General features: G+C 37.1%; 1 protein-coding gene across 1 annotated transcript; it reads right to left on the bottom strand.

Moving 5' to 3' along the window:
• Nucleotides 1-5,538: 5,538 nt before the first annotated feature.
• On the bottom strand, nt 5,539-11,710 carry LOC148871036 (Phototropic-responsive NPH3 family protein). The gene is made up of 4 exons (XM_088968786.1): nt 10,822-11,710; nt 10,280-10,349; nt 7,254-8,462; nt 5,539-6,789 (listed from the first exon to the last, which is right to left on the bottom strand). The coding sequence occupies exons 1-4, from the start codon at nt 10,869-10,871 to the stop codon at nt 6,226-6,228; spliced, it is 1,893 nt and encodes a 630-aa protein (XP_088824912.1). The 5' UTR covers nt 10,872-11,710; the 3' UTR covers nt 5,539-6,225.
• Between the last annotated feature and the right edge of the window lie 1,406 nt (nt 11,711-13,116).

Genomic DNA, 13,116 nt, shown 5'->3' with positions numbered 1-13,116 from the left:
GTGTGTCAATTAGATTGGATTTGGTCCAATCTGGTCCATTCCAATGTGAGTCCATTATAAATGGACTAGGTCCAATCCAGTCCAATGAATATTTTGGACTGGTCCAATTCAATGTCTAGACCATCCAGTCTGTTCAAATTTGTTTTGATTTAGATTGGTTTCAACTCAGACTTTGTTCATTAACACCTATATTCTTATCTTATATCAATGGACTAGATATTGGCTTAATCCAACCCAATCCAATATAAATTTATTGTGGACAGACCAAGTCCAATCCAATCTAATAAATATTTCGGACCAGATTGGTCCAATCTAATATGTCTTATTGGTCCGTCCAATCCATCCAAATCGATTTTGGACCGGACGGGATCCTATCCAAAACCAGTCCATTGACACCCTTTCACTTGAATAACTCGTGAAAAGCTCAGCTTGTAACCATCCCTAATGATTGAAAATTGGAACATGGTGTGAGGTCGGTATAAGGAGCGCTCTGCTATGTGAGGAAGAGACCCGATTCACCCGTGACCCATCTCTCTTTCTCTCATATTATAAATTAATATTTAATATTTTTCTAATAGGTCAACTACTCTCTTACAGGAGAAATTTAAGTTAAAAGGTTGTGAGGCTTTTGCTCTACGAGCCGCCCATTAAAATGATTTTCTACTTATCTCTCTCTTGTATCACAAGGTTGCATTTTTCTAATAGCACTTACTTAGGTCAACTACTCTTGTAGGAGAAAATAAATTTAAAGGATGTGGGGGTTTTTCGCTACACGAGCCGTCCATTAAACTGGTTTTCTAATTTCTTTCATCTCTCTCATTCATTATAAAGTGTTTCTTTTTTCTAATATATATAACTTAGGTCAACTACTCTTTCAGGAGAAAATGTAAAAGGCTGTGGGGTCTTCTGTCTTACACTGTCCTGCAGGTCACCAGCCAACCCTACCTCTTCTGTCCAATGCATCATAGCTTAATTTTTCACCAATAACCTGGATATTTATATGATTGCCACGTCATGTGGTCTCTGTACCATCTTTAAATTGAAAATTAGCAACGTGGAATAATTTACGACTAATCTGCTGAAGCATTTAATAATTTATGAACTTTTTCTTTACCATCAAAATCTTGCTAATTATTATATGGAAGAAAAATATCTATCTTCCTTGGGAATTTTGTATTTTTATTTTCCTCAAAATTTGGGAAAAATCCATAAATCTGCATAATACAAACAATGGATTTGCAACTATTGGCTTTTTAGTTGTTTTGGTCTTACAAACAACTCAACCAATTCAACAGAAAAATATCGAACATTGTCTGGTAGAGTGGTAGTTACTTCCATGACCACCAATGAATTGATCTCTCTAAAGATTTTCTTAATAAAAAAGAAGGTACAGGGAGAAATTTCAGATTTTCTAGAATTGGGACCATTCTTACCTTCTGACTAGAATTAAAAGGTGAAGAAGATCAACTTTTAAGTTTTCCTCCCTCAAAAGATTAAGGGCGTGTCATTAGCAAAAGAGATCTGTGTACTATTATTGTCGTGGATGCAAGATGGTAAGAAATTTGGAACCTTCTTACTTAGAATTGCCACTTTCAAGTTGGAAAACGTACAAGTACATGTGGTCCTCCGTTGGCATAACCACGATGAAAGTATCCAAACGGAGCCTTTTGTGATGAGTTTAAAAAATCATCTAGGACTTGTGACCGGCATAAATTGCCTCCTGGGACCTGCGATAAGCAATGAGTGTCGCCATAAAACAACACCGCCAAGCCTGAGGAAAACCCTATATGTCACCAATGCCTTGTGATGGATGCAAAACGATAGCCCACGCTGTAATGAACAGCGGACAGACCTTGATGACATCCCTCCTCACCATAGGACAGACCTGCATGTGCTAGGCAAGAATCTTCGAGGAAAAGGGAACTTTGTCCTTAGAGGATCTTGCCGGACATGAGGCAAAACCCTAGTGGGTGTTCCCTTGATAATCGACATAAAGACGAGGGTTCCCTTTCCTAATAGGAATCAAACCCTTTTTAGAATCTCTGGTTCTATTCCTTGATCACAAAGAATGGTTGCCCATAGGATCAACCTCTCACCTATCCCCCCATACTTACATTAGAATCTCTAGTTCTATTCCTTGATCACAAAGAATGGCTACCCACAGGATCAACCTCTTGCCTATCCCTGAGGAACAACACAACAACCTCGAGAATACTGATGCAGAAGTAGAAGACCAAATCCCTCAAGAGGCGAACAACAAAGTGGACATCGAAATCCTATCTCACAAGGTCTATAGCTTTGAGACTCAATTTGATCAGTTGGAGCAGATGCAGGCCGAGATGAGAAGCACCCTGCAGAAGGCAACCACACCAGAGCACTCCCCATTCACCCTTGCTGGCCCTTTTGTATCAATACCTTCTAGTCACTCCAGGGGCCGTCCTTTGGAGCCCCTGAGCAACACCCGTCGGGAGTTAACCGCTTGCCCATGACTAATATGGCCCAAAAAAATACATCTCTCTGCTGTTGAACCGGCCCATGCAGCAACTCAAAGTAACACAAATGGTTGAAGCACCGGTTAGCCGGATGGAAATCAGAGAGTATGTTCAAGGCTTGTTAGAAGAAAGCCAAAACAAGACTTAGCCCATACTTACAAAACGAATTTAGGGAATCATAATTTAACACAAAAAAAAAATACTGAGATAGAAAGAATAGACTTAGCTTTAGCTCCATCGAACGACGGTCTATCCTCATAATCAAACAAAATAAAGGGAAATCTATATCCATATCTACATCTATACTACTATTGAAAGTGTAAATTAGGTCTCAATTATGGATTTTTCTATTCAAATGTCCTTACTAATAGTTTTATTAAATTCATTATATTCCCTCTCATTAAGTCCTATATTTAAGGAATTCATTCCATCTCATCAAATAGATGCATTTTGTGGACTTTTCTTAACCAAAACACCTCTTCTTAGTTCTTACAAATTTGGTCCCTCTCTAATTGTGTGGGCAAAAAATGTAATTTAAATACTATTACTTTCCATTTCATTCAATTCCTTGCCATTAAGGTGTTAATTCTCATTCTCTATCATTAGATGTTTTTGTTGAAAATATTTATGTTTCTCACCAATAAATTCTAATAATTAATATATATATCCAATATTTTTAATAATATAAAACAAATGTTTAAAACCAACATGAAAAATAAACTACCCTTTTGTTTGGGTGGCAAGTAAGTAGTTCAACCATCCACATTAAATGGGTCAACCAATGGTCTCGTAGTTAAAAATAAAATTTTAAAAATAGATAAACATATAAATATTACAAAAATTACAAAATTTGATACATCTCTAATACTATATATTTATTGTATTAAACAACAGTAAGATGATAAATAATTTGTACTTTTATAAAATGATGGAAATGAGATACAAGATTTAAAATTGACTGTAAAGCAAAACCATTATACTATAAGTGGTGGGTTAATAGTTTGACCGAAATGGGTTAAGGCATGATTTCATAATTAAGTAATAGAAATTTTAAAAAGGATAGAGACACAAAAACCTATTAACCTATTAAAAATATAGAAATGTTGTAAAAACATTTGATTGTATCTTTAATATTGTGTTTTCATCTTATTAAATAAAAATAAATGTGATAAATAAGAGTTAACTTTTTTTAATGATGGAAATAAAATAAAAAGGTAAACTGACTTAAAAAGAAATTCATTTTACATCTAATCATCAATGGTCCATATGAATTCAAATATGGCAAACTTAACTCAAGTCTGGACCAATCCAACTTACAATTTTAGGCAAGTCCGCTAGGATTTTCAATCATCGAGCTAGAGCTAGGCCCAGCAAGTTCATGCTTTTATTTTTTGAGTTGGGCCCAAGCCTAGCCCTTATTTAGCCCAAATCAGGCCTGACTCTTTACTTATATACACATATTTGCATATATGCATGCATCTATTATTATATAAAGCATATACTTGGTATCGGTGTAGGTCATAAAAATTAAATTTAATTATACAATGCTAACCTATATCTTTCCACTTTACTATGCATGTGCCCTTATACCGGTATACAATTATGCACATACATTTATGTCAAATTTTGTCATAAGGTTGATTAACAAACCCAAGTAAGAACACGATCCAAGTGCATCAAATTTGAATGCAAGTTGGGCCCAGGTTGGACAAATCATGACTGACTTTGGTCTTAAGCCTTAGACCTAATGCATAGGGTTGGGCTTGGGTTGAATTTAAACTCGGTCCAACCTATTTGACTTGGCACCATAAAGGTCCAATTTTTTGGGTAAAACAAGTCAATCAATTATGTCATAATTAAATAATTAAATTGCATAAAATTTATATAGAATTTTGACACATCTAAGATATTATATATTTATCATATTGGACAAGGATAAGGATAATAAACAATAATTATTTTTAGAATTAATTATAGAAATGGAATAAAAAATTTAAAGATGCCCAAAAATGAGAATTTTTTCTTTCAAGTCAAATAGGTCAAACACATGATGTCATACTTATGTAATAGAAACTCAAAAAAAAAAAGATACAAATAAAAAAATATAGAAAACACAAAATTTTGTCCATAAAATTGGTGCACATCTCTAATATAATACATTTATCATATTAAACAATTTGATAAATAAGAAGTATTTTTATTAACAATGAAAATAAAATACAAAATTTAAATCTGCCATCACACCATGCTTTGATTATTTATCTTTTTTAGTGGGATCTGATAAGGATATTGAAATCCTTATTGTTATCTGAAATCGTCATGTGTCTAGCAATACAGAGAAAAATGGACTAAAAGAGAAAACTGCTTTCTTACTACTGTACCTGTGGAAGAATAATGACCAGGTATGAAAGGAATAGAAAAAATCTCCTTATAACATCATTGAGAAGGCTTCTTTCTTTCTTTCAGCAAATGACATCAATTCTATTAGGCTCCATTTGGGAAGAGTGCAAATACAAATACAGAACTGCAAACCAGGTGAACTGGGTTCAATGAGAGTTTCACCTCAACCAACCAAATGAAAGTCAAACTTTGATTCATCAGTTAGAGGCAGTGGAGGAACTCCCTTCGCTGTCATTGTGGGATATCAACTTGGCCAACTAATTTGAAGCAAAAAGCCTGGACCTAGAAGGCACAACCATCACAGATTCAACAAAGCATGGACTGAAAGAGATTTGAATGTGGTCATCAACAACATCAACAGGAAAGCCATGGTTCCTTGGATGATCGACAGCCTTATAAGGGGTATTTGAAGGCTCCATTAGGAATTCATAGATATTACCTTCATGTATATCTCAAAAGAAAGCTGCAGACCCGTTGGCTAGAAGAGCTCAAGTTCAAAATAGTCCTTGTCCCACTTCCCACACTCGGATGGATCATCATTGATGATGAGAGTAGACCACATTCCGACATTCCTTAACCCCCCCCCCCCCTCCCCTTTTGCATCAGAAAAATAAATAAATAAAAAGCACAGAAAAGGAAATAATTATGAAGAATGGTCATGCAATCTAGTTTAAACTTTAAAATAAAGGGAGTCTAACATCTTTTCCTGACCCCCAATATTTCTGAAGCATTATCTTGTTTCATAAGGCTGTATATCAATGTATTATAAATCAATCACTTGTATACCTGTAGCAATTACAATTTTACTGTTATTTTTGCACTAAGCTCCATCATTATGTGATAATTCATCTGGATATAGTTGACGCTCACCAATGGACAGAAAAACCTCACAACTTGTCATGCTGTCCAGAAATGAGCGTGTTCTCTAATATAGAAACATAGCTCATCTTTGCAGGCTCCATTCTAAGAAGATTTAGAAGAATCCTTGCATCAAGTGGAAGTTGACCCTACTACATGTGATCCATGCATATCATATATATTGGAGCTTGGAGATTTGATGAACAAAACACTCGATCCATAATTTTTATCTGGATAGGTTGCATGCTCTCCTGATCAACCAAAGAAGGCAGGAACATTCACTAGGATGGCCAAATCAACATTTCAGCACAGAGAATTACTCAAGCACCAAAAAACAGTTCCCAACTCCATCGGTTTTGCCTTATCTGCTGCACAGTAAATAATACTTTCTTCACATCTTCCCACCTTTAAGTATTCACACCATAAAAATCTCTAAAGAATCAACATACAACTTGGTCTTTTAGTGTTCCTTTAATCAGAATAAAGAGAAGCTTTTGCGGTGTCTTAAATTGTCAGAAGGTCGTGAGTGCTCAACAGATGCCACTGGGCTAGGAATCACACTTTCAATCATTTCTGTTTGTGCATCTGATGATCGTTCTAGACGCTTGCATCCAATTCCCTTTGCCACCAAATGAGGGGAACTGAGAGAGCTGCATGATTTAGCCACCCTTTGCATCTCTTGCTTTATTCTCCCAAATTCTTGCTCAAGCTCTCCAACCTTGGCCCTCATCTTCTCCATGTCAACTCTCAAAACTTGATTCTCACGGACAATTGTAACCCATCCATTTCTTTGCACAATCTGGCTTGCCATGTCTTCAGTGGCGGGGCCTGCAGGAGCACTTTCATTGTCCAAGACATGGAGACAACCAGCAAGGGCAGTTCTCAACTGTAACTGCTCAAAGAACAGGACTTGAAGAATGACTCTAAGTGGCAAGCGCTCATTTTGAGATGCGTGTGCACATGCATCAATTGAGAGCTTCTGGTAGTCAATCATGCTGCAGAGTTGCTCCTTCTGATTATCTGAGAGCCAAGGGTGTGCCTACAAAACAGCTATAAGACAGTGGCTGAAGTGTCCATGACCTTGTACTCCTAACAAAGCAACTGTTTAAAATCCAGCCTGGTTTCACACGCACAGGCTGGCTATTGTATATAATGAGATGCTAAGAGTACTTTAATAATAAAGAATATTGTGCATGAAGTTACCAAGACTATTTTAATCAGGAGTCAAAACTTATTAGTGATTCAGCATTGAGAAGAGTGGTAAAATAATCAACATGAATAGAACCAATCGTTGAGGCAAAAAATGTGAGGTATATGCCACTGTTTGAGGCATGGGCCTCAAAACATATGTGAAGCTGTTTAGGAGAGGCAATAGCCTCACCTTACCTTGAGGTATATGCCTCACCACCTTTTAAAAACAGTAAACAGTATAAGAACCTTTTTAATAAAGGAGAAAACAGTTGATAATCTTGCTTCAGTTAAGAATGAAGAGTAGATTCAAACCTTAAAATAGATATCCAATGCTCGATATAGTCCATCATGCAAGGACCTTGAAGATTCTGGAAGAGCCTCCACAAGAGACCGTATTTTATCAGGTTTCAAGTTTACGTCAGCAGCAACCTCTGCAATATAGCTGTCTACCAGTTTTGAAACCTTTCTTAATGGACCTGATAATGGTGATGTTTCTAGGTCAAAAGATGATGGAGAAAACCATGTTATATTTGAATCTGACGACAAAAAATGCTGGATAGTCCGTTCTACGCAATCAGTGTTGTATAAAGTATCAGAATCTGCATAAGTGGGAATTAGAAGACCATCTAGGGTTGCTAGATCTAATTGCATGCCCACTCTCCTCTCCAAGGAGTCCTTGCATGATTGACTAACATCAAGTATCATTGCAACCCGTAGAAGCCCCAACAAGAAACGGCAAAACGATTTCCCCTTCTTGTCAGGAAGCAATTTTTCAATGCTTTCCAGTAGATCCCTCTGATCAACGGTGGCAGGAATCATGCTAAAACTTGCAACAGTTCTACTTTTCCCGCTTTGTCCACTTTTCCATCGGCTGAGACCTGGTAGATACTTTCTTGCATAATATATAATTGCACCAGCTAGATTTTCAGGTCTCATGCCTCTTGCTTTCATTGTTTCAATAAGTTTCTCAAACAAAGAAACACTGAAGTACGAGACATCTTCAAACCACCAGTCAGACTCTGAGCTTCTGATTCTTGCCCCAGTGTTGATACCATTCCAAAGGATGCTTCCACCAGGGCTCTGTAAGGTACCATACATCATCATGGGCCACCCAAACAGACTTGGATCTGTACAAGCCATCATAGATAGAGAATTCAGGGATTTGCTCAAAACTTGTAGCTTTTCAGCTCCTAAAATAGCAGGATCAGAACTTTGAAGAGCCAGAATACAATCTTTCCAGTTAGGAAGGACATTCTTGTGGAAGAAACTATCACACTTGGGTAATAAGTTTTCATCTCCATATTCCTCTGTCATTTCAAGATAATCTGCTGCATAATACAACATCACTATGTTCCTTGGTGTCAATTCCACCCTGGCCCCATAGCAGAATTTGGCAGCAGCCAAAAACATGTCATGTCCACCAGGAAATTCACTTAATGTGGTGTAGAAAGTATGCTCATGCTTATTCTGAGATTCTTCTAATAGTTTTGCAATCTTCCCACACTTTGACACAAGAGGAAACTGAACATGCACATACAGCTTATTTTTAGGCCACAAAAAGAGTCTTTATATTAAACTAAAGCAAGACAAGATACATATTATATTCTGTTGCTCAGTATTTCTGTTGAAAGTACTTAATCAGGATAATGTCAGTTATCCTTTAATATTCATACAAAAAGAAATCGCAATTATTATGAACACTTAACAGTGGGTATCAAGGTATCCTTTAATAGCCTAATAATGAAGGCATGGAGATTAAATATATCACACAGGAAAATGAGGTATACTACAGCCACAGGAATAAAACTATAATTGATTGGACCAAGTTCCTACCAGTTACTGTAATAACTAATAATATATACTACAGCCACAGGACTAAAACTATAATTGATTGGGGCAAGGCGAGGCGCGTGCCTTTTTAAGAAAGATGCAAAATTACAAAAAAAAAAAAAGAAGCTAAAAAATAAAAAAAAAAAGTCAGAAAATTCCAAAAAAAAAGCCAAAAAATTTTAAAAAATGCAAAAAATATTAACCATAATGTTAATAAAAATATAAACTTAAATTTTAAAATAAATGATTTAAAAAACCTATTATCTAAAATTAAAATACATAAACATGACATGTAAAGTGTATTCAAATGAAAATTTAAAAATAAAAGCAAACATATAAAGCATTTTCAAGCATGTAAAACCCACAATCTCTTTTTTTCCTTAATTGCATTGCTTCAAGTAGTTAATGTGATGTAAAACATATTGCATTTTCTATTCTATGAGTCGCCTTTGTAGCACACCCCTCGAAGCAAGCCTGAACAAGTCTATGTTAGGGTCTGAAATTCTTATTTCTTACATAAAAAATAATGATTTTACAACTTTCATTGCCTTTTAAGAAGATATTTTATTGCAATGAATGAATGAACAATTGTTCGGGCTTGCCTCAAGGGGCGTGGTCGGGGGTCCAGGGGCCCCGGACCCAGCTGTTAGACTCAAAAAAAGCAAAAAGCGCAAAATTTTAAAAAGGCGCCCGCCTGGGCTGAGGCGCAAGACGCATCAGGCGCACCAGGCACGCGCCTTTTGAAAGAGGTGCGCCTAGGACCTGGGCGAGGTGCATACTCCAAAATGTGCCTCGCCTGTGCGCCTAGGCGCCTTTTAAATCACTGTAACACCCATGCTAAGAGTAACAGTGCTTCCTAACAGGAAGATGCCAAGGAAGTACCATGCCATGCATCTTCCATTGGAATTGGGTTGCCTGTCTCATAGGGATCTCAGATGGCCAAACCACACACCATACAGTTTAAGATGTCATCTCTCTGAAACTCTTTGGTCTTCTCCATCTATTTATTTATCTATAATATGGGCTTACACTCTCCTTCCAATTACCACCTTTCCTCCCCCTCTGGTAACATAATGTGGTTCAGATGTCAATCTGAAACAAATGGCCATAGGGATCTCAAATGGCCAAACCACATACTATCATAAAGTTGCATAAATCTAGACCAAGAACCACTTCACTTGCATAAATCTCCACCATCATCGTGCTCTGGATTCCATCTCATAATTTCTATTGTTACCCAATCCAAACAAGATTTGGATCATACAAAGTCCTTTCTCTCATATTTCTGTCAACTTTTTACATAAAGAAATAAGCCATTTTAGATCATCAAACTTATTAGAAAGTACAAAGCAACGTTCATGAAAAAAATTCTAGGAATTTAAACTAAGCATTTATTGCATTCCAACATTTTCTATAATTACAACAAGTCAGTCCAAAACAAACAATAAACAAAAAAAAAAATACATCTTCTTTCCTTGAATACAACAAATAAAAAAACAAAAGCATACCTTATGGAGATGGAAGCATATACCATCTACTTCAACAGTAATATCACTTGGTAGACCAGCATTACAAAACCTGGCATACGGCAAAAGCCAAACATTATTCATATGAATCATATACTCTTCTCAAACTTCAAAAAAAATCAAAATACTTGGATTAAGATCCTCTATATTACTCCACTTTTTTTTCGGTGAACAGGGAAAGAACACAATTTTTTATATTAAGCCCAGGCAGTTTTGCATTGCAATAACTCATAACTACAAGGTAAAAATTTTAAGACCTTGGTTTGTAACTAATAAATTCCCTTTTTTCAATCTCTTAATTAGAGAAATAGAGCTGGAAGCTCCAATTAATCATCCAATTCATCCAGAACTTAGGAGGTCAGCAAGCTAGAGAGATCCCAGAACAGAATCCTCCATGGAACTCAAAGTAGTATGTTTAATTCAAAAAAAAAAAACACTTGAAAGACCTTATCGATATAAAACAACCCAGAGCTTCAAGCATAGATAGATGGATGTGATAGCGAAAGGATAAAAAAAAGACGTACCATTCGTTTCCCTCGCGATGGAATGCACAAACCTTCGCAATCCGAGCCATGATCGAGAGAGAGAGAGAGAGAGAGAGAGAGAGAGAGAGAGAGACGTGAGATTGATAACGGAAGAGAGATCGAAAAACGGAAGTAAGAAGCTTTATTCAAAATGGAAGTAAGAAGGAAGGACTAAGGAGTAGAGCTCGAAAAAACGGAAGAGAGAAAAGACGCGAGATTGATAACAGAGGAGAGAGCGAACAAAGTGACATAGTCCTAGTCGCAGGAGTGGTGAGGGGGGGGGGGGGGGTGATGACCTTTACAGCTATGCGATTCAAGTGTTCGTAAAAAGGCGAACTCCATGCCCTTCCCAGCACCAACAGCATCCAAAAATGGCAGTCATCAGCCAACACCACGGGAATCGGAAATTAAAAAAAAAAAAAAAGAAGGGTTATTCCTTCGCTCCTCTGTTCTGTTCGAAAAGAAAACTGACGCACTGATCACGACGCGACCCGGGAAGGCGAACGAAGAGTAATAGAGTTGTTTTGAGTGATGTGGGGCTCACTGAGCTGTGTCCTGTGATGCTGTGACGACTGGGATGCCAATTGCCACCCACACATATGGAAAACAACACCAACAACCACCCACCACCGGAAAAACAACTAAGCCTTCCTTAAAATAATGATATTCCACAGACCCAAAATGGGGCGTGTTCGGTAGGATTCATGCGGGGAGGATTCTGATTTCTGAGTTTCTGACCGGAGAGCAATTGCAATACAGACAGCATCAACTGGTGCCTGGTGGGTGACTCATGAAGAAGACGAGCACGCTTTGCAATGATCGAGCCCATCATCATCATTCATGTCTCTCCTCTCTTCCTCTGGAGTCTGGGCCTTTATTATTCTGTTTTGCTGGGTTTCTTCTTCTTCTTTTTCTTTTCATGATGACATTAGCCAACCTACCAGCCAGGCCACTATGATCAAGACGCGTGGTGGGTTATTGGGCCAGCAATTCATGAGATCGTAGTGGGCCCGAAGATCATTCTGATTCATTAACAATTAGGCTCAGTCCAAAACAGTAATAGCCGTATAGGTTCATGGAAACCAATCTGGGCCTTGGCACCAGAAGGCAGATGGCTCTTTTTATTGAAAGAATGCAGATCTTCCTACTCACACCTTATTATAGCTGTACATTGAGAATATCTTCATGTCATTATTCATGGGGACATATTTCCAAATTATAATTATAGTGAGTTATTGTGGGTAGGACATCCAAACTCCCTTTTGTTTGCTCATATCCCCATTTTAGGAGTGCTTAATGGGAGTTTACATCTGTGCCCCACAACGTTTTATGGCACATTCCTGCTGTGTATTGAGAACATTCTTTGGGGTATAGATCTGAACTCGCTTAGTGGATAAATAAGTGCTTATTATTTAGAAATTGGATTTGCTTCCTAAGGAACGCACCTCACACCAGTCTCACATTACATTGCAGTGTTTTGTACCGGTGACATCTCGCTATAAAATTATAAATGATAAAATCAAATATGAAAAATGTTCTCAATGCACAACTGAAAGGGTTGTGAGGTTGGTGTGAGATGCGGTCTATGAGGAGCAAATTCAGATTCAAGTGTTTATCTTGTTTAGTGAAATTTGACAAAACGTTTATTTCAAATGTGGTGGTATAGGTATTTTGAAAATTATGTAGTGAGTTAAAAACAGGTCAGAAATACAATAAATACCATGGTTTTCAAAACTAGACTGAACCGAAAAAACTGGGATCCAATCAGGTGATTGGTTTCATTTTTCCCTAAAATTGGAATTTCTCAAAAACTATTGATTTTGATCAGCAAACTACTGATTCAGGCGATTAACCGTTAGAATGATTTTGACCATTTTTTTTTTTGTCAGAATGAGCCGACCGTTCGACCTGACAACCAAACCCTTGACCGATTCAGGAACCGATCTCTGGGTCGGTTTTAAGAAATCATGATAAATACGGATTGAAAAGCGCTTAAAAATAAGCCAAAAACTCTCTATCCATCAAAACAGGCTTACTTTTTTTAGAACAATCACTAATTATTCTGTTTTTCCCCCAAACAGCAAGTAACATGTGGTTCCCACTTAAAATAAGTATTTATTCAAATAAGTGATTAAAGATAAAACACTCCCAAACATGACATGGTCCTTAGACCAATCGAACCAGCACAAGGTATATGATGGGTCCCACCTAAAACATTGCTTTTGAGTGATGGGTCCCATGAAAGGCATTTCTCTTTAAAGCTTGTCTGTATCCTTTTCCCACTGTCCAAATGAA

Source organism: Nelumbo lutea, chromosome 2, assembly GCF_056320005.1.
Source record: "Nelumbo lutea isolate HS-2025 chromosome 2, American lotus-T2T, whole genome shotgun sequence".
In the NCBI taxonomy this organism is placed as follows: domain Eukaryota; kingdom Viridiplantae; phylum Streptophyta; class Magnoliopsida; order Proteales; family Nelumbonaceae; genus Nelumbo; species Nelumbo lutea.
The sequence above is the reverse complement of the archived record's forward strand: the minus strand, read 5'-3'. Positions and strand labels throughout refer to the sequence as shown.

Coding starts and splice junctions, on each gene's coding strand:
- LOC148871036 (XM_088968786.1), bottom strand. CDS start 10,871: ATGGCTCGGATTGCGAAGGTTTGTGCATTCCATCGCGAGGGAAACGAA. Junction 10,350..10,821: donor CATCGCGAGGGAAACGAATG/GTACGTCTTTTT, acceptor GCCGTATGCCAG/GTTTTGTAATGCTGGTCTAC. Junction 6,790..7,253: donor CATTGGATATCTATTTTAAG/GTTTGAATCTAC, acceptor GCTGTTTTGTAG/GCACACCCTTGGCTCTCAGA.